This window comes from Lonchura striata, chromosome 5, assembly GCF_046129695.1.
Source record: "Lonchura striata isolate bLonStr1 chromosome 5, bLonStr1.mat, whole genome shotgun sequence".
Taxonomy (NCBI): Eukaryota; Metazoa; Chordata; class Aves; order Passeriformes; family Estrildidae; genus Lonchura; species Lonchura striata.
Genome location: NC_134607.1, coordinates 12,552,672 through 12,573,233, shown reverse-complemented (window position 1 = coordinate 12,573,233; position 20,562 = coordinate 12,552,672). Strand labels below are relative to the sequence as shown.

At 40.7% G+C, this 20,562-nt stretch overlaps 1 protein-coding gene across 9 annotated transcripts in view; it reads right to left on the bottom strand.

Annotated features, from left to right (window-relative positions):
- ADIPOR2 (adiponectin receptor 2) overlaps positions 1–20,562 on the bottom strand; it is a 44,217-nt gene that overhangs the window by 3,016 nt on the left and 20,639 nt on the right. For all 9 annotated transcript variants that reach the window (XM_021535035.2, XM_021535036.2, XM_077783299.1 and 6 more), the window contains 6 exons: positions 18,754–18,992; positions 6,448–6,567; positions 4,452–4,623; positions 3,810–3,996; positions 2,564–2,751; positions 1,180–1,373 (listed from right to left, as the gene is read on the bottom strand). In XM_021535035.2, the coding sequence (XP_021390710.1) occupies positions 1,180–1,373; positions 2,564–2,751; positions 3,810–3,996; positions 4,452–4,623; positions 6,448–6,567; positions 18,754–18,924 (1,032 nt within the window). In that variant the 5' untranslated portion in view covers positions 18,925–18,992. The remainder of the gene's footprint in view (positions 1–1,179; positions 1,374–2,563; positions 2,752–3,809; positions 3,997–4,451; positions 4,624–6,447; positions 6,568–18,753; positions 18,993–20,562) is intronic.

Genomic DNA, 20,562 nt, shown 5'->3' with positions numbered 1-20,562 from the left:
CAGAGCCTTAGGCAAAAGGCTTAAGCAGGAGACTTTTAAAATTAGTTCCTCCACAAGACACGCTGGTGGTGTATGGACAAAAATGGTCCTCTCATACAGGTAACAGGAACAAACTCTGCTCTGGTCACAGACATAAGTTTTACCAAGTGGATTCTGCATGCTGGTATTTTATTTCTCTACCACAAAGAAACAGAACAGAAAACGTGGTATTATATTAAAACCTAGAAACAACTGGATGTTTGGAATGAATGCCCAGGATGTCACCGATTGGAGCAGAGCAGAATGAAAACCATGAAGGCAGCTATGTGACAAAGCATGCCCTTGGCTGAGGAAAGGCATCCCAACATGGATAATGCTCCTGAAATATTCCTACAAATGTGTATTTGCAGGCTTCATGGCAAGCTTGGAAAAGAGTTGGTGGTACACCAGTGCTTTTGGAGCTTAGCTCATTATAGTAACAAACCAACCAAGCAAACTGGTGCTGCATATGAGCTGCTCAAACAACCCAGGTCTCATTCTCACTTCTGGTCTTCAGCTATCCTAAGGGCAAGTACACTGGCAATCCAAAGGTCCACTTCCCCTTATCCCTACTCTTGCTTACCCAGATTCTTTCCTTACATCTTCCTCAGGTATTTTTCCTCCAGTCTCCATTATTCTTTCCCTCATACCAAGTTCCCCCACCCATCCACTTGCTCACCCCACTATCCCTTCTTCTGGGCCAGAGATCCCCCCCCAAAGCCTACCATCTCTGTCCAGCATTTTCAGTGGCTATACAAGATGAGGAGCCAGACATGGGGAAGATCTCGGAGAACACACTGCACATCAATGAAATGACCATGTACTGCTCTACACAGAAGCAAGGTAAAGATGTGTCTTTGCAGGATCCTCAACACACACACACACAAGTGTTTGCAGTTCCTTGCCCATCTGCTAAAGCTATCCAGAAATGTACTGAGGTGAATCTGCACACCAGCAGTTACCTCAGACCAGCAAGGTTGTGACAACTTGGGAAGAGAGGCACCAGCTAAGCCAGGCTCAGAGAGCCCAGAGTCATTTGGCCCCTGAAGACCTATTGCTTCTGGTGCAGCAGTGTGATACTTGCAGTAAGAAAACATTGACACAACATCCTTCAGGCTCAAGGGGAACCAGCTTTCACCTTGGTCTCCTCAGTAGACTCACCCAGATGTCACACTTGCCAGGGAAGAATCTCTCCGGGATGCGGGCGGCATACAGAGCAGCACCAGTGATGTACAGGCACGCCATGAGTGCCAGCCAGCCTATCTGCCCCATTGTGGCTGCTTTCAGGAGCCCCTCAGAGATGACAAAGTGCAGAGTGGGAATTACCCCACTAAGACCCAGACCTAGAAATACTCCTGGGAGGTAAAGAAAATGCGGGAGAGTCAGGTTTGAACACAGTGGCGGCAAAGGGAGACAATGAAAACACAAAAGCTATGGAAGGAAAACTCAGCATTTGCCGAAGCAGCGGGGGGGTGACAGCTCTTGAAGCTGCAGGTCCCCGTAAGAGATTTATTGGAAAGGAAGCCAAAGAATGCACAACTTCCTTCATATGCCAGAAGCTACTCAGTTATAGGTCCCAGCAGATAGCTGGAATATTTCATTTACTGATTGTGCCTGCCAGCTCCAGTGTAGGTGAGGCCAGTTCCTGCTCTTGGCCTGTAGAGGGAACTGAGACCACACAGACCATGCCTCACTTCACCACAACCGCTCAAGAGCGAGACAAGGAGACACAACAAAGAGATTGTTTATCGTATGCTGCACAAGTACTCCTACCAAACAGAAAAGCAGCATCTGTGCTCACGTGATCTGCCATATAAGAGAACACTGATTATCTGTTTAGATTTCAGCAGCAAGGACAGAAAACTTGCAAAAACAGTGGGCATGGGGGGAATATTCATGTCCTCTACAGAGATTTTAAGTTTGGAAAGCTGAATGCTCTGAAGGTACCCAAACCTGTCCAGGAAATCTAGATTTACTGTAGACAGCAGGTTAAGAAAAAAGAAATATTACTATTCAACCCAGCTGTGTGCACATTCCATAACTGCCCCGTAAAGCTCTCTTTCTTCCTCCCTCAAAATGTGAAACCAAATCTGGTTTTGTTCTTTTGATGGTGTGAAGAGAAAAAGTCTTTATCTTAACTCTGTGTTTTACCCAGGCAAATCATTCAGTGATTTGCTAGTGTCCGAGTCTAGCATTAAAAAAAAAAAAAACCACAAGCACAAGTACACATACACAACACACCAAGCAGTCAGTTGTTTTTTGAGAACAAAGTTGCTAGATGCAATTAGAAATCCTTTGCACCACCTTTCCTACTGCGTGTGTTACTGTCCATTTCAGGAATGCTATTCCAGGGCTTGCACCCTGCCTTTATCTGGGCATCCAGCTGGGTACAATAAATGCTGAAGGAAAACCCACCAAGCTCCCAGTTCAAGAATATTAGGTCTATAAAATTAAACTCTTATGTCTTCCAAGGTGGTTTTTCCAAGTGGCAAGCAGGAAGCAGGAAAGGCAGTCAAGAAGCAAAACATTTAATTTCAGGTCTTACCTGCCCTTACACCCCGGTATTCAGGGGTGGCAAACATGTCCCATTGTGAGACAATTATGGCTGCAATGCCCAGGACACAAATCACAATCAAGTAGATGAAGCAAGGCTGAGGGTTGCAATAGAAGGAGTAGTACAGCCATGGTACAAAGCTGCCCATTATGAGGAGTGCAATGCCAGAATAATCCAGCCTAGAAGAAAATGAAAATCAGTGTCATAAGAAGTGTGAACCTTTGGAAATCCTCACACCTACACACTCTTCTTTAGTGGAGCAACTGTCTACTTCTTACTGCAGCTAAATTACTCTCACTGTTGCAGCTAAGGTCCTGATAGCAACTCTTCCACCTACAGTAATGGATTACCTCGACAGACAGCCAAGAAGGCCATTTTTGAGACAGTCATCGGCAATACCTTCAGCAGCCTTTGGACCAAAGCTTCCTGAGGAAAACTCACATTTTCGTTTCAGATGAGGAAAAAAGCACTGCAAGAGCCCTCTAAAGACAGGGCACACAGTATGTTCTGAGAATACAGCCAAGGCAAACACTTCAGTATCTGACAAGTATGAGTTACTTGGGTATCAGCTTCAGTGACCACAGTGGAATAATGCTGCGATTTTTTCAGCCACACTGGTTTTTTGTGCACCCATGTGAAAAAGGAAATCCATAGCCACTGCGTATTACCACACCCTGATAAAATACTCCTGCAAAAGCTGAAGGAGTTAATTTTTCAGTAGGGGACTTTAACTGGGCTACTTTAGAGGTGGTCTTGCAGATTACAGAATCCTGGTTGAGTAGTTTTAGGAAATATCATATATTCAGCAGCCAGCCAAAAAAAGAACATGGAGTAAAACCAAAATACCAAGACATCCTGATACACACTGTGGAACTGTCTTACATAAGTTTAAGGTTCAAAGTCAGAACAGCTGAAATGACAAGAAGTAACGGTTGTGCTAAAAATTCAAAGTACTGCAACTAAGCTCCAGGCGTATTACTTACAGCAGCAAGATGCAAGCACATGCCTGCCAAACAGCAGAAAATGATGGAGTTTTAAGACTCAAATGACAGCACAAAAACTCATGTTGAAACAAACTATAATTAGAAGAAGCTGCATTAAATCTCTGCTCAACTCTGTTCCAAAGTACATGCAGTCATGAAATGAACAACTCCCACACTGGGGCTCCAGGCACAAATCCCAGCCCCATTTTCCCACCTGTTTCCTACTTGGCCTGCCCTGTTCTCTAGGCACTTACTTGGAGAAGAGCCGGGAAACACCTTCTGAGTGGCAATACACTGTGTGGAAGAGCCATGAGAAGGAGAGGCAGAGTATGGCTCCCAAGAAGAACAATCCAACGACCACTTTCTCCTGCACAGGCGCTACGAAGGACATGTTTGGCCGGAACATGTAGAAGATTCCCAGACAAAGGAAGAACACACATCCTGAAAAACAGCAAGGCAAAGAGCTGTCAAGTTCATGCATACTGAAAGCTCTTCTTTCTACAAGCATTACTACTTCCCTTCAAGGTTCTCACAAGCTGAAACTACTCAGAGAAGCTGCAACTTCAGCGTGTTCCTGTGGCAATAAATGCAATCCCAATTAACACCTACACACTTGGGAAAAGAAGGATCTAACAGTAATTTATTGATTAGGAAATGTTTAATGCATTTGTTTGTATAGCATGCCATAATTAAGCAAGTCCAATCCAACTCTGATGGGATCAAATTAGGAGAAGTTTAACAGGTTATTAATTACTACAAGATGCTAATTTAACAGGTTACTAGTGGAATGATAGTACTGACAACCCCACAGACCTTCCTATCTTGCTCTCTTTCCTCTGAGAGCAACAAAACCATTGGATGAGATTTAGGATTAGATTAAAGCAAACTGAGAGTACCTAGGAGATGTGTCCAGATGTTGCCAGTCTCTGTGTGTATTCTGAAGATGCTCTTGAAGCAAGCCCGGAAGGAAGGCATGGGTGGTCTGTGTCCATGCAGCAGGTAGTCATTGTCCTTCAGCCAGTCAGGCAGAACGTCGTGGGGAATGACTCTCCATCGGCCCTCCCACACCTAGAGGTTACAAGAGTTCAGTGAAATGCAGGGACTGGAGCTCCTTCAGTGCACAGAAATAGTCAGAAAACCCATTTTAGTAAAAGTGCTGGAGTTAACCTGTGAGCACTGTAAACAGAGGAGAGTTGATGGAACATCTCTGGGGAAAAGGTTTTACACTTGAAAAATGGTTCAGAACTATACCATTATGAACTGCACCATCAGAGAAATAAATACTTTACCATTCCACTGGACAGGAAGGCTATTGAGTGTTTTTACTGCTGATGAAGATAAAACATTTAATTCGCTTTCACGTCCTGTTATTTTACAGGCCAGCTCTTTCATTTAACTGAAGAAGCCTACACCTAGGCTTCTTCTAGCCTACTCCAATAAATAAATAAGCCTGTTCCTCCACCACAAGCCAACCTGACTGTGTGTCTGCTAGCATTTGGGGAAGCCTAGCAAAAGAAGCTACCCATTAGCACAAACAGGGGCCAGAAATGTGAAACTGTGAGAGCCCAGCAAGAAGAGCCCAACCCCTTATTCAGAGTGGCAAAAAAAATCTCCCAAGCTCACAAACAGATAGTGACAGAGCAGTTAAGGCAACAGACTCATGACTCTCAATTCCATGGGATTTCTTCTTTAAAGGGAGAGAGGGGGTTTGTGCACAGGGCTATTCTTGCAGCTGGCTCCAGAGGAAATAAGTGTGCACAGATGTTCCCAGCACTGCTTCAGTAACACCAGACACATGGAGGCTTCAGTGTGGCAGCAGCGCCAGGGACAGGGGAGCAGGGAACTGCTTTATGTACCGGGGCTGTTTCTGCAGGCTTCCTTGGGCTTGCTGGCTGGCTAGAGTTACAGGAGCAAGGCTGAAGGTTCCTGAAACACTAAGTTTAAAAAGCTACATTCTTATTTCAGTTTCAACAAGAGCTCGGAGTTTTAAAATCAATTCTCCACACTTGTGCATGGAAGCAAAACAAAGGCATTCGGAATAACCAGTCTAGTTAAAGACTGGGTTCTTAAATGCATTCAACAAGAAAATAACTGGTTTAGTTTATGAACAAAAAGTGTGAATTGAAGTAGAAACAGAAGGAGGGAACTCATTTTACACAGTCCACCCTACAAAATATTTTAAAAGAGGCAAAGACGCATAGTAAAAAAAAAAATCAACAAAAGCAAATAGTCAAAATGATCTAATACACAAAAGACCAACAAGTAACTAGGGTCCCTCTGTAAAAATATCAAAAATAGTTCATAAAACCAGCAGGAACCAGTGTATAAAGAGACAGCATTCCTTTCAGTGAGAAAAGAGGGCCAGAGACTGACATAGCCCAGTGGCTTCTAAAAAGTAGCAAAAATTGAGCCAAGGTCAACAATTACAAAATCTACAATGGATTTACTTACGTATGGTTTCAATACAGCATTGTTTTCACGTCAGGGACAAAGCTTATTCTACCATAGATGCAAATGGTGCTAGAAAAGCAAAATATTTGCAAATCCAAAGAAACATGGTCAAATGACCTTGTAAGTCAAAGTGCCTCGAACCAGAAGGCTTTTGTTCTGCTTTGCACTCACAGCTGCTTCTCCAGGGACACACCTGAGCCGCATGATCAGCTTTGGAGTCTCAGCTGTAAATCCCTATTGTTCCAAGCTCTACAATTTAATCCTGTATGACAGATGCTGAGGAAGCACAGTATTGGTACTTAGAACATGAGATGCCCATCTGGGGACAGTGAGAACCTCCTCTCTCTCACATTAGCAGTGCAGTTCCTTAAAGTACAGTCTACTGCACACTGGGGCTTCCTAAAAAAGGAAATTACTTCAGCAGTTTCCACGTGCCCTTACCTTACACACGAATTCTTCCATTCTCTCCATAGCATGGTGGGCTTGTAGAAGAGGTGACATTCCCATAAAACCTTCATCTTCTTGAGGAGGCTCATCATTGTGTTTACTATCTTCAGAACACTGGAGGGGAAAAAAAAACCCAGAGAAAATACTTTGTAGAAAGATGAACAAAGGAAGGTGATTCTGTTTTCCATACAAAGCTATGATTTGAGGTCTTGGCAAATAAAGAAGTCTCTCCTTGTACGGCACTGAGAAAAGCATTCAGAAGAACAAGCAAAAAAATGATTAGGTATCTGAGAACAACTCACATGTCTAATCCATTCTGCATATGTTTCCAGCAGGTTTGGAAGCCAGCAGTGCTCCTCTAAGTCACGCTTCATTAAATCTCAGATATGGAGTCTGAGGCTTGCAGCCTTCCCACCTCTAGGGAAGGATTACTCCCTATTTTATGTTTCAATGTCACTGTGGCAGTGTTAATGCCTCTATAATGTATCTGGCATTTCAGGGTAATAAAAGGTAAGTCAAGGAGAGGAATCCATTTACCTTGTTAGAAATGTTTCACCTCAATTTGCACTCCAAATCTGAAAATCTATTCTGTTTAACTGACACTTCTGCTCAGCTTGTAATCCAGTACTGGAATTTACTCATTCGTTTGATTTTTCAAGGTATTTCAGAAACTACTATGAAACTTCTGCCAGCTAAACAAAGGCAAGTTATCAAAGAAAAGCAGTAACAGGGATTAGAGTTTTAAGCCAAGTTCAACTAAAGAGAAACATCCATATCCTCGGGGTGTACCAAGAGAATTATGAAAAGGAAAACTAAAATAATCTGCTGAGCTGGGATATCAGGCTGGTACACATCATTAATGGCTTTACAGAACAATTTGGTAGCTTTCTCCTGTCTCATGACTTATCACATAATCTGCATATTTTGATACACTCTAACTTCCCATGGAGAAGAAAAGCAGCGGGCCATGGAAGTTCTACATTCCTGTTTGCTTCCTACAATGCTCATGGCCCATCAAAGACTCCATTCAACACTTCAACTTCCAATGTAAACAAATTAAAGGAAGCTAGGAAGCAGAGAAGGAGCGTTTTGCACCCTCAAGACTTAATGCAGAAAGCTACCACACACCCCATGGCCACACCAAGAAAGCTCCACAGTCAGCATAGAGGGAGACTGGCCACCTCCAGATTTCCCAGAACACTTTCTCCCCTTCTATTCCCATACCATGCTTAACAACTTTAAAATCAAGATGACGTATCAATAATACCACCCAAAGTGACTGAGAATATAGTATATAACCTCACTTACTTTATCTACAAATTATTATCAGTAATGTTCAGATTAATGCCCTGAACTTTCAAGCTAGGAATGGGAGCTGGCTGTGCATTTTGTCCCATATTACAGCCTTGGTGTCAAGCCTTATTAACTATTTCTTTAACTAAATAAGCTGCTTAAAATTCTCATTTTTGAATAAATAAAAGGAGACTTCTTCCAGCCTACAGTGAGCTACCCAGAGCCTTCAATATTTTTGGGGTTTTGATAGAGAAATTACATGTTCATGCCTGTTTTGTACCCGAGCCTTGCAATACCCAAGTCTTGCAGTAGTCACTGAAGCTTCATCTTTCAAAGAGGTCCCATCCCAGCTCTTGACCCAATTTTGCTTACCCAGACTGTAATTTCTGGTATGTAATACACACTACACATTCTTCAAGTTTTAGGTATACCTCACATTTGTCCACACTAGGAAAATTTGATTGCCTAAACAAATAACCCATGTCCCTTTACTGTCTACTCACCTTCATTTATCATTCCAGTGAACAATTCTTCTGAACAGTATCTTGTATTTTACAGTAATGATTGATATATTGACCAGCTCTAAGCAGATTCTCCAGCAGAAAAAGACAGTATTAAATATACTCATTCTGGCTAGGTTAGCCCATTAGTCCTATTCAGAAAGGCACCAGGCAACAGAAAGATACAAATAGCTTTAATATCCTTCCAAAATAGGCACAATTCCTGTTAGACACGGGAATAAACAGAAAATTTTGTTTCATTCTGACTTAACAAGATTCACTGACATTGTTGCCCCACACTGTCAATTTTATTGGCTTTTTCTACTAATGGAGCTCCCTAGGATTCTCAGTTTTCAATATCATAAATAATTAACTCAAGGTCATAGAAACATAGAATGGGTTAGGTTAGAAGGCAGCTTTAAAGATCAACTAGTCTAAGTGCCCTGCCATGGAGGTCTGGAGGAAATGCTCATGATAGTTCTGCACAATTTAGAAACCAAAGAACCATGCTCTTGGGTTTCCAAAATCATGCCTCATGGAAAAGCAAGGCTGGCATTTAAGTTCCAGTGCATTTGAAAGAAGCAGCACTGCTGTGCCTTTTAGCTACTCTAGAATTCCCTCCCCTAGCAGCACACAATAACCAGCTCAAATGGGGTGGACAAGTTAGTAACCCTGAATTTACACAACTGGGTGGACTGAAGGAAAAAATGTTCCTTACGGAATCAAAGCCTGTATTCATTTCAGTCTGCCCAGTGACTCAAAGCCAAAAAAATGTTCATTTCCCCCTCTGCACATACTCCCATTTCTAGAATGATGGGAAGGCTTAATTTGAACAGACTGTAAAGCTTCAAGAGCAGAACTATTTCTGAGGTAGTCCAAAATCTTTGCATTTTGGCCATGTGCCTACAAACAAATCATTACTGAGCTTCTTTTGGTGATAAAAGGAATTCATATTATATACACAGTCCAGATTACTGCCAAAAAATGGAATTGATTTTACTATCTCCTTCCTGCCATTAAACTTCAAAATTAGCATTCAAGGGAAAAAAACCCTAAAGCTCAGCTTCTTAGTCCTTTTCTTGCTAAGGAGGCAAAAGGAAGCCTGTTCTGGAACACCCATGCTTTCTTGACTCCCTCCTGTAGTGTCTCATTAGGAAGAACAGAAAACTGTGCTTGCTGAAAGTCAAATCGACAGTGGAGGGCAACACCAAAACCAGTTTTCACTTGAATATCTGAAGGAGTGTTGACTTCCAGTTCTTAAGGCAATGACTGAAAGGAAAGAATACCACTCTTCTGCTCAGAAGGCATATTGTAACATTTCCACTGTGACAACTTCCTTCATATCTCAGGACTCATTATTTTCTCCTCTTCAGCTGACTGTATCAGACATTAATGAGTATTCTACCATAACAACATAAGCAAGGACATTCTTTTAGGACACATTTTCAACTATTTCTAAGTCCTGCTCACAGAATCAAATTTTGAAATAAGAAACAAATTGGGTAAATAATATCACTTGCCTAAAACTATGAAAGAAATGAGAGCCCAGAAGAAAACTCTTATAATCCCACTTTTAATGAGCTATGGTATATCCTGAATTAAGTGCTTCAAGAATAACTTTTGCCTTTGTAGTTTCTAGAGCATAGGCCAAAGGGATTTTCACTCAGCTGATGTTTCAGATGTTCTTTTATATGATCTAACTTACTCAGCTTCTTTTAAAGCATCTCAGATTTGACTAAACAATTCTGTGAAGTCTTCAGAGCATTTTCAAGTATCTTTAAATAAACCCCCTGGTTTGTAACAAGCAAACTTCTTACAATCACCAGCTGTCACTCTGCTGCTGAACACATGCAGCAATGCCTACAGTCTTTCACATTAATCAAAAATCATGGCTACTGGATGCAAACTCTCTAAAAGCTCTGGACACTTAACTCTATGGAAATGCCAAGCAATAGTTCCAATTTTAACCCTATTCCCTTGGCAAATTCACAAAGTCTTAAAGCTACCAAAAACCAGTACAGGTACCTATGAAATGGAAATTATCCAACAGATAGATAAACACAATCTGAGCTGAATAATGGTACCAGAGAATAAAATAAATCTGAAAGACAAGTGAAAGTATCCAGAGGAACCAGCTTTACTGGTTTATCCATATTCGCTTTATTTTGTTAAGTGTTACAGCTTCTTTTGTGATAACAGTGACAGACAAGAATGTAAATGAAAAGGTAGAAATCAGACTTAATTATATCACTTTGTATGGAGAGGCAAGCAACACACTTCCAGGCACAGATCATCATCTAAATAAGAATTCCAGAACATATTTTGTTAAGGATCACAAAGGTTTAATACCTTGCCAAAGTTTAAAGAATCAGAGCAAACAAAGAGCAAGAAACCCAAGAGCTCAATTGCACAGTGCTGATCATTAAGTAAGTTTAATAGTAACACTTCACTTTTATAGCAACAGCACAAAAGGTAAAAAAGTTTACATTTAGTACAAGAATTTCTCATCTGAATGCAGTCCAAAAATGTCAGATCACATAGCCAAAGATCCTCTTACAGAGAAAAGTGCAGTAAAACCTGCTCTAGTAAATGCAACATACTTCTCTTGTCTACTACAACAGCTTATCCTCCTCACACAAACAGTTTCTATACTATCACTCTCAAATTTGTTAACAGACATGCTGTTTAATAATATCCTTACTATGAAAAAGCCTGTCAGAAGTCAAGCCATAATTGCAGAAAAATATTCCAGAAACATTTTTCCCACTTTTAACTAAGTTATGTTCAATGGACTTCAAGCATAGTGTATTTTCTTGAGGTCTGTAGTTTCTTGATGTCAGTTTAAAGACCTCTAGAAAGTTTCCAAGTTTGCACTTGACTGCTACTTGCACAGGTGACAAACAAGTTCTCGTTTATCACTTCAGAAAGTGTCGTCAATGTTTTCATTTGAGTGTGCAAACTAAAAGCTAAATGAAATCTGAATGGAGCCACCTTTAAGAAGTAGTCACCCCTTCTCCCTCACCCCTATCTGACCAACACTCATCCTGTCTCCCAGCAGCTCCCCCCAGTTCATGTACTGGGCTCAATGTTCCATGGTCTGGAATATCCCTTTGGCCAGTTCAGGTCAGCTGCCCTGGCCACACTCCCAGCCTCTTGTGCCTCCCCTCCTTGCTGGCAGAGCATGAGACTCTGAAAAGTCCCTGATTCAGGGTAAGCACTGCTTAGGAACAACTAAAATATCAATGTGTTATCCATGTTACTCTCATTCTAAATCCAAAACACAGCTCTGTACCAGCTAGAAGGAAGAAAATTAGCTATCCCAGTCAAAACCAGAACAACTAGAAATTGCAATAAAACTTTCCTAAGCCCCAGAAAGGGCACAAAAGTCTTCTGCATTAGAGCTTCTTTCCAGACAGAGTCATTACTCAGTTACCCAGGAGCCTAACTGACCATGCACATACCTATGTAGTATTAAGCTCTGGATTTAATGAACTCCCATGTCTCAAAGTTCAGCTGTGTGCGATGCCAATTCGCCACCAAGACGTTACCAGTGCCCTAAACATACCATCACAGGAATTTTCAAAGCACAATGCAGTCTGAATCTTGTTCTAATATTCTTGCTTCCTTTAGCTGTTGAGAGACACTCCCCCCGTCACTGTCTTCTTGATCAGTGCCCTGGCAAAACTCTGTGCCTTGGTAAGGGCACAGGCAAGATAGCTCAGAAAAACCAAATGCCTTGATTAACACTGAGTCATGGCATATTATATGACACAGTACTTACACATTATTTTATTCTTAAAACTCAAGTTACAAAACATATGTTGCTGCATTTACAATACTACTGTTATCCCCCACATTAAACTGAAGTCACAAAGTCTAGACATGACTCTGAGTTTTTGCTCTTGTTTATCTTGATCTCATCAGATGAATCATTAATAGTGCTTAACATGACATTCGAATCATTTTATGTTCCTCAGGGTGGCGTGCCAGATTCAGTAACTTGAGAGCTCTCAGAATAATGGCCAAGACACGTTCAAGGCTATAATATAAAAATGTTATTTTTCTAATGGCAGTCCTGTAACATCCCTTTCAGCTGGCCAGATTACTTTTTTTCAGCAGCAACTCCTCTCTGCCCGGAAGCAGCAATAAGTGCTAGCTGCCATGCCCTTTCTCCTAAAAGCCTGTTGCACAGTTTTCAGAATTTCACCAGCTTATATTCTTTGAGTTGTGGGAAGTAAACTGGAAACAAACAGCATCATAAAATTTTTCCCGACTTCCCCTAACTTCTGCACATATCGAGTTATTTTAAAATAACAGGTTTGTCCTTTAGAACTCACATTCCCCCTGACAAGCTTGTAAACACAGCCCCACCAATTTCCAAAAGGCTGACTACATCCACCTTCTAAGCAGGGTGTGCAAAGCTGCCTTTGTTGTCACTGGACCAAAAAAAGTCTTTCATTAGCACAGTGCCAAAAACCCTTTAGGCCTATTGGTCAAAATGTCAAGTACTTGGAGGTTCCTGGAGTTTAGTGTTTTTCTTTTGTAGGTCACCTTCTTATAAAAGATACAGTCCATTTAATACAGCACTTGAAAACAGCTTTACACAACTGGTCATGGGTGACTGCTTGCTGGCACTCATTAAAAACAAGCACTAACATTCAAAACTCATTTAGCAAATAGTCCTAGGACAGTCACATTTTGCAGCAGCCTTGCTAGAAAACTCTGATTAGAACTAGCCCCCCTCTTAAATATCTTCAGATGAAATGACTCTGTTGAATCTGAGCTGATCTTCTGATTTTATACTGATTTTCTGTCAAAGCCCAGTATTTGACAAGGACTCAGAGCTTCAATGCCAACATGTGCTCAGCAGTAGTTTGGATGAGGGCCTGTAGAAATTGTTTCTACCGCAACAGAGTCTCATGTGCCATTTTCTGCTCCTCTGCCATTGTTAATCCTGACAACAGAAAAAGAAAACAAGCATGCTGGGCTCATGGAAAAAGAAATGCTGTTACAAAAATAAACAAAGACATTGAAAGTGTACTGCTGAACTTAACAGCAGAGTCTATCAGTCTGAAACATTTGGAGGAAGATGCAAGTTAACCCACCAGTACAACGCTATTTTTTTCTCTTATATCACTGTAAAAGGTTGACACCACCCCCCTACTGCTGCCCAAATCAGGCAGATAGGATCTCCAGGAGAGCAAAGGCAAAACCCATGGAATCTAACCCCTATGCAGGGAAACTGTTGTGCCAGTGAATTATAAACAGAACTACTCCCTCCCTCTTCTAGTTTCAACATAACAGCACAGCAAGCAATGGTTACAAAACCTGCTGACAGGCAGCACTGTCTGAGCACCAACAATTCCCTTCCCAGAGCACAGAAACACCCCAGAGCAACAGCACACAGCTGAATCCAGCTGCAACTCCACAACCATCACTAGGACAAATTCAGTGGTACTTTGGATAGAGTTTTCTGGGGGACAGAGCAGACACAGAGAACAGCCATTTCCTACATGTTTCCATCCTTCTGGGCACTGGCCATGCATGGCTGACTGGATCACCAGTTTGCCTTTTCTGCAGACCTTCAAGCTCTGACAGTCTGTTCATAACCCAGGCACATCAATGCCAGCGAGCAAGGCACCAGCATCCGACCAACTCAGGCCAGTGGGGCCTGGAAACCATCTCCATAAATGTGCCCCATTGTCTTCACACTAAGTAGGAATACTTGGAGATATTCTGCTCTGTGTATCCAAAAATGCTTTTCTGTAGGAAAAAAAACGTACTATATTCAAGCACTTATTTCAGTGACTAGCACTATGAGTAAAATTCACATTACTTCCAGCTCTTAGAACAGCAAGTGAAGGAGAAATGCAGATGTTAAGATCTTTTGATCTGAAGCAAAATGTCAACTCGCATGCTTTGAAAGAATTAACACTTCTTCCTAAGAGTTGCAAAAATGAAGGAAAGGAAGAGGTGATAAAGAAATATACAGAACAACAACACTTGAACACAATCAGCTTTAAAATAAAAGAAAATGTGCTTTGGTGGGAACTCAAGCTTGATTTTACCAGGCCTCTTCCATTCATACTCTTAAGACTCATATGTCTCTCTTTGACCTTCAAGACTTCACCTGTCTTTTTAACTCAGCTGACATGCACCAGAAAGTCAAGTAGACTATTCTATTTATTTACATGCATCCATCCTTCTGCAATACCAAAAAGTCTGTCTACAGTCTGCTTTTGTAGATCATACATAAACACTTCGCTAAAAGAAAAGGCTTTGAGTAAGTTCTATGATTCAAGTTAAAAGCCTTGAGTCATTTTCTCACCCTAAATTACTCTAAAAATTCTCTTCTGTACCTGAAATTCTGTTACATTCATCTGCCTTCCTCCTTCAAGTCACTTTGGTATTTATGCTCTAGAAAGATTCCTGTAAGTACATGGAGATATCATGGAATTTGTCAGAGGCCAGCCAAGTTCTCCCCTCAAAACCCACACTCCCGGAAAAGCAATCCAGAGGAATATTTACCCAGATTTCTCCTGCCCATCCAAACGACCTGAGTGCTACACAAACCTCCCACAGAACCTTACTGTAGGTTATCAAACACTTCAAAGCAACAGGTCTCCGCCTTATGGGCACATTTTGATGCCTCACAGGACAACTGCACAACAGCTCAACTTCATGGAAGATGAAAGGAATCATCATCCAAGCAAGGGGAAAACCCATGATTGGAACAAAGACAAAGCAAATGGCTCTGTTGTTTACCTCCTGTCACTGACAGGTTAAAGTACAAAAGGAAAGAGTCAAGCACAGGGTTTCCCAACTGCATAAAGAGCCCATTCATCACATGGTAAGAAGTCACATGCATTTGATTGTGTCGGCTTAACAAAGTCACAGTAGGAGAGATTTATTTAGGAACTATCACTTCTGGAATTACAAAGGCAGTTAAGACACAGAAACTCTAGAACAGGAGAAAGGATGCTGTCCCAAAGGCAAGGCAATCCAGGATGTTACAGGAGGGAAGCACCTGCTGAAAAATGCCTTATCAGCACATAGTGTAAACCTGAAAAAGGAAAATAAGTTTAAACTGCTGAAGGAAGAAGAATTAGGCAGCTTTTGCTTGATCCTTTTATCATCATCAAGTGCTTATAATGCAGAAAAATGGCTGCTAATGGTCCAAGTCACAGAAGGCTCACCACTCACCTGCCACTACACTAATTTCACATTTAAAGACAGCAAGATGTGCATCTAGTCCCTGAAGCTGGTATTGGGAAGAGGAGATAATCTATGGACATATTTGCACTCCAGGAGAGAACAGAGAGTTATGGAATAAAACACAGACTGTGAGGTTCAGGTATAAAAAGGACACTGATGTTATATGATTTGTATTTTCTCATAGGAATTGTTCTAAAATTGGCAGCTTAACAGCACTGGCAGAAGGATGCAGCTGTGTTATTATTATTTTGAATAAGCATGTTCTATGCTTCTGGCTAGTAATTCTTTGCTACATGTATCTATGAATGCCACAATTTACAGTGAGTAGGATCTTTAATTTTTAGCTGACAGCTATGCAACCTCCCAGATAGATGCCAGGGTCAAAAGCCTCAGAAAAAAAAAAAAAAAACTTTTAGGAGTAAATCTTATTTCTTAATATCATCTTCATTTTCATAGCAAAAAAAATGCTTTATTACTTATGAAGACTAATATTTTGGTCCATCAAAATTATAAGTACATAATGCAGATTGTGAGGAAGATGGAAATAATTCTGAACAATATAATGACATGCTTCCATGCCTTCTTTCTTAGAAAAGACTATTAAAATAATAATCATAAACTCATCCACTACTACCTCTTAAGAGCTTAGACTGCTTACTTCTACAAGTGGAGCAGAAGTGGATATACAAGTAGGGGAAGGAATCTTGTATAGGAGAGTTTGGAGAAGATTTAATATATGAGCTGTAATGATATAAGCACGGTAATAGGAGGCAGTGGAAAAATAAACAATGCCATATTATCACAGGATAAAAATATATATCTTTTTACACTAGTACCTCAAGTCCTAGGCCCAGCACATTTTAGAACACGTATTTACTATGATAAAAGCTTTTCCTAAGTAGAAGTATTTACAAGAATATTAAATGACAATGGTGGTTCTCCCAGCCCCCAATCACCTTCCCTCATCCAGCACGGCATTGTTACCATCAGCTCCATCATGGCTGCATTCAGCACTAGAACACTGGTGGAGCGGGCACTACTTGAGACCTTTAGAAGGTCATGTTTAGCTTGAGTGCCTGAGCACTATTACCACCTAGCCAAGAACAATATCCTTATATTACTGTTATTTAAACATGAACCTCTTCCAGGCCAGAGGAAAATTAGGCTTTTGAACCTCTAAGTCCCGCTAGTGAACTAACACGCCGCTCTGCTGAGTCAGTTGCACAGAGCCAGAATGCACAGCGGAGCAGAAGAGTGAATCCGAGCTGACATTTGAGCAACAGCTGTGCTGAGGCTTACACTAGGCAGAAGAAGATGTATAACATAATGTTTTTTCCAGATTATCTGGAACACTGCAGAATATCACATAATAAAAGCCATTTGGCAAGCCAATATTGGTACTTTTGTTAGCAAAGTGTTTTGGGATGATCCATTAGAAGCATCAATTATTCAGCCTTTTAAGACAAAACACAATTTAAAGATATCATACTAACAAACCCAAGAAATCGGAGAGAACAGGAATAAAGGATGAAAAAAAATTTAAAAAGCACAAAGCCATATATGGCAGAGAAAGTGATGCAGATTAAGATGTAACAGCACGATTCAAATGGCAAAAACAAATTCCCGTGGCAGGAGTTCAGAAGACCAGGAAAGAGAAATCAAACAGGAGAAAGTAGTGAGCCAAACTGAAAAAAACAAACTTTTGTTGTATGGATGAAAGCAAAAAAATCAAAAAGACAACATGTGCTACAAATGTCTGAAAGAGAGAATGAAAGTGCTGCAACTGTTTCATTGCCAAAATGTTTGAATTAAACACTGATTCACTCAGATAATTTCTGTTTAGCTAAACAAATGTACAGAAAGAACTAAAGCACATAATCAATTATGTCCTTTTACCTTGGGTATTCCATCTGCAGGCTACACGTAACTCTCATTATTCAACCAGAAAAGTCAGAGACAAGAATGAAAACAGCCTTCAAAGCAGATGATCCCAAACACACCAACAGATAAACACATAAATTCAAAATATCTGCTAGCACAGCTCAACTTTTCTAACCAGTTTTGGCCAAGACTAGGCACATTTAAACACATGCTTCACCACCTTCCACAAAATGGAAAAAGACTCTGGGTGTTTCCCTTATCAGGATACTGAGTATGTTCTAGGGAAGTTATAGCTGTACAAATGTGAGTGTATTGGCTTGGCTTACTAGACATGAATACCAATCCTGACTTGTCATCACAGGAATGCTCGGAACTAAATTCTGTAAGGACTCCAACTCATCAAGCTGAGAAGGCAAATACCAGCTGTCAGCTGATCCATGACACTGGGCCATGCAAACACCCAGAACTTGTGGCAAATGCAATTACAGCCACAGCCCAACATACATGAAGTAGCACCAGCATGTTTTTGCTGCAGGCTAAAACCACACAGTTGCTGTGACTGAGCTGACACAGTAAACTCATTAATCCATGATAAACTAGATAGTGAGCCTAAGATGAATGCCTCTTCCACTTAACTATGCTGATATCCATCTGAATATATCCTGGGAGAAGCATTAATTACAGTTCTAGAACTCTCTAACCAAAAGGTACTTTTGTCCAATGCTTGGACATTGTCTTTGTAGAACACCTATAATAAAGCTCTGGATACCTTTCTGCATGTTGTGACTGCTAAAATTTATAGAGGTTCATGCACCAAAAACTTACAGACATTGCCACTGGCTCAGAAAATCTGAGAGCCAATAACTGCTCAAGACTGGGAGAGTGTCCTAGGCAAGAAACACAAGGGGTTTCCCCATCCTTTTGCTCTTCCTTGTGAGTCTGTTATTGGCTACTGTCTGAGATAGGATACCATGCACTGTTCAGTCTAATTCAGTAAGAATGCTTGCAAACAATTTTTTCTGTCCTAATCATCAAAAAGATACCAATTAGCCAATGTTCTGGTTACATGCAGCCAGAGCCAATAATTCTCCTTTCATTTACAATTAATAGAAAATTACCGAACAGAAATCTTTTTGTATGAACAGCATCTCAGCAGAACACAAACCAGTACAAGTCCCATTTCTTCAAGGACAATATAAAAACATAAAAGTCTTGTCTCCCAAGTTGCCATACATTTATTCAAGTGAATACCTCTGGAATCTTCCTGGTATTATTACAGTTATTTAGCAGGCATTAAAAGGTTGTAGGCTCATGGTCCACATTTTCGAAAGTTAGATTAAAACACTGAAGCACTCAAGTCAAAATTCATTTTTCCTAGAAAACCTAACAGGTAATCAATCACATGACTTACATTTTCCTGGTCAGAAGACAGTGGTGGCTCCACTAGAAGAAGCCTCTGTTGAGAGCTGTCCTCTTCAAAGGCTGCCTGTGGTGCTGTTGCAGTGTCAGACATGTGTCCTTTTCTGAGCCGCAGACCTGGCTCTGCAGAACCAGCATTATCGAGTTCCGTTGGTTCGTTCATGAGATGCTGGAGGCCCTCGCAAATATTCTCCTTCCTCTTGGTTCAGTTTGGCTGATTATGTCTTGGCTCTGAAAGACAAACCGGTTGTTTGTATAACTCAACTGAAGTTAAAAAGAGTGCAAAAGTTGGCTGGAAGAACTTGCTTACAAGCTACCAAACAGCAATGACAACTGCTTATATATGCGCCCAAAACCCCACGGGATCAATTACGCACATTTCTACACTGCTGGATAATGAATTCTCATCTTGAGACCACTAACAGTTTCATATCCTAACACAAGTTAAACACAACTTTGAAAGGTGACAGAAAGTGAGCTTCAATAAAACAGTAAATCTACAAAACCACAGTCAATTTTTATGAATTATTTCTACAAAATTGCAAGCAGCAGGCTGTTAATATTATTTAGAAATACACTACTTATCACAGGTACTCTGTAATTATTGTATTTTTGCAGGTATGAAGCTCATACCCAAGCTCAATCATCCTGACTAGGTTTCACCAAAACTAGGACATTAAGGACTAGTAATAACAATCAAGCAAAGCTCAAGCAGCAACTAATTTTAGACAGACTGCAAGGAGGGCAGTAGTACACAGTGTGATTATGCTTCCCTTGCTTAAATTAACATGGTCACAATCACTGCCAGGAATGGGTTTGTATCTTTACTTGTGCGAGGAATTAGAGCAGACAAATTTGAACGTTGTTCATTCCATCAGAGCAATCAGAAACAGGTAAATCCCCAGAAAACAATAACCCATGATTTCTACTCAGAAAAGTAACTGTCTTAAACACTTATAAGACTGCAAAAAGGATTCAGGGTAAATTTAACTCAAAATGCTAAAGATTTTATCAAATTGAGAAAACTGATGACAACTGTTAATCTAAGCCCTCATCAAGAGTATTACTGGTTACCCATTTGTTCTGTACACCCCTGTGTGGTGTCACTTTGGCAGCCACTTCAGAGAGACCTGTTTGACACTGGCAGCCTTGGGAGACACAATCTCCAGAGAACTTTGTAGTCTGCGTGCCAGAAAACATCAGAATTGTATCATGAGAGTGAAGCCACAGCTGAGGCTTCAGAATCACTCTGAATGACGATCTATTTGTCTTGCACTAATAACCTGGTGTCATTCTTCTTACTGTAGCACCTAAGTGCTCTGATGTGGCTAACACATAACATTAAGGCATCCCATCTAACAAGTTTTAACTTGACAGTATGCATAATTAAATTGGAATTTTACTGCCCAATAAAAGATGCTGAAATTTATCATCATGTAGGAGGGAAAATTAAAAATATAAGATGGGGAATTGATATTGGCAGTTTTGTAATAAAATGTCACCTCCAAAAAGCCAATAAATAATGTATTCTGTCCTTACAGGAACTCATTTCATTTACATATGATCACTGCAAAATAATTCCCTACTCTGACTAATGGGCTATAGCTAATTTTGCTGCAGCAGTTTGTAATATTATATTCCTTCAGCTGCCTGGCAAGCCTCAGAGGAGAGAGCTGCTAATGAGCAGGTAACAGACTCTGCAGAACTAAATGATACCTCAAGTTGTCCGAGTTCAGTATGGCACACTGCTTTAATCACCCAGGATGCTAAGGTGACAATCTGACAGTAGAGCAGATGGCAT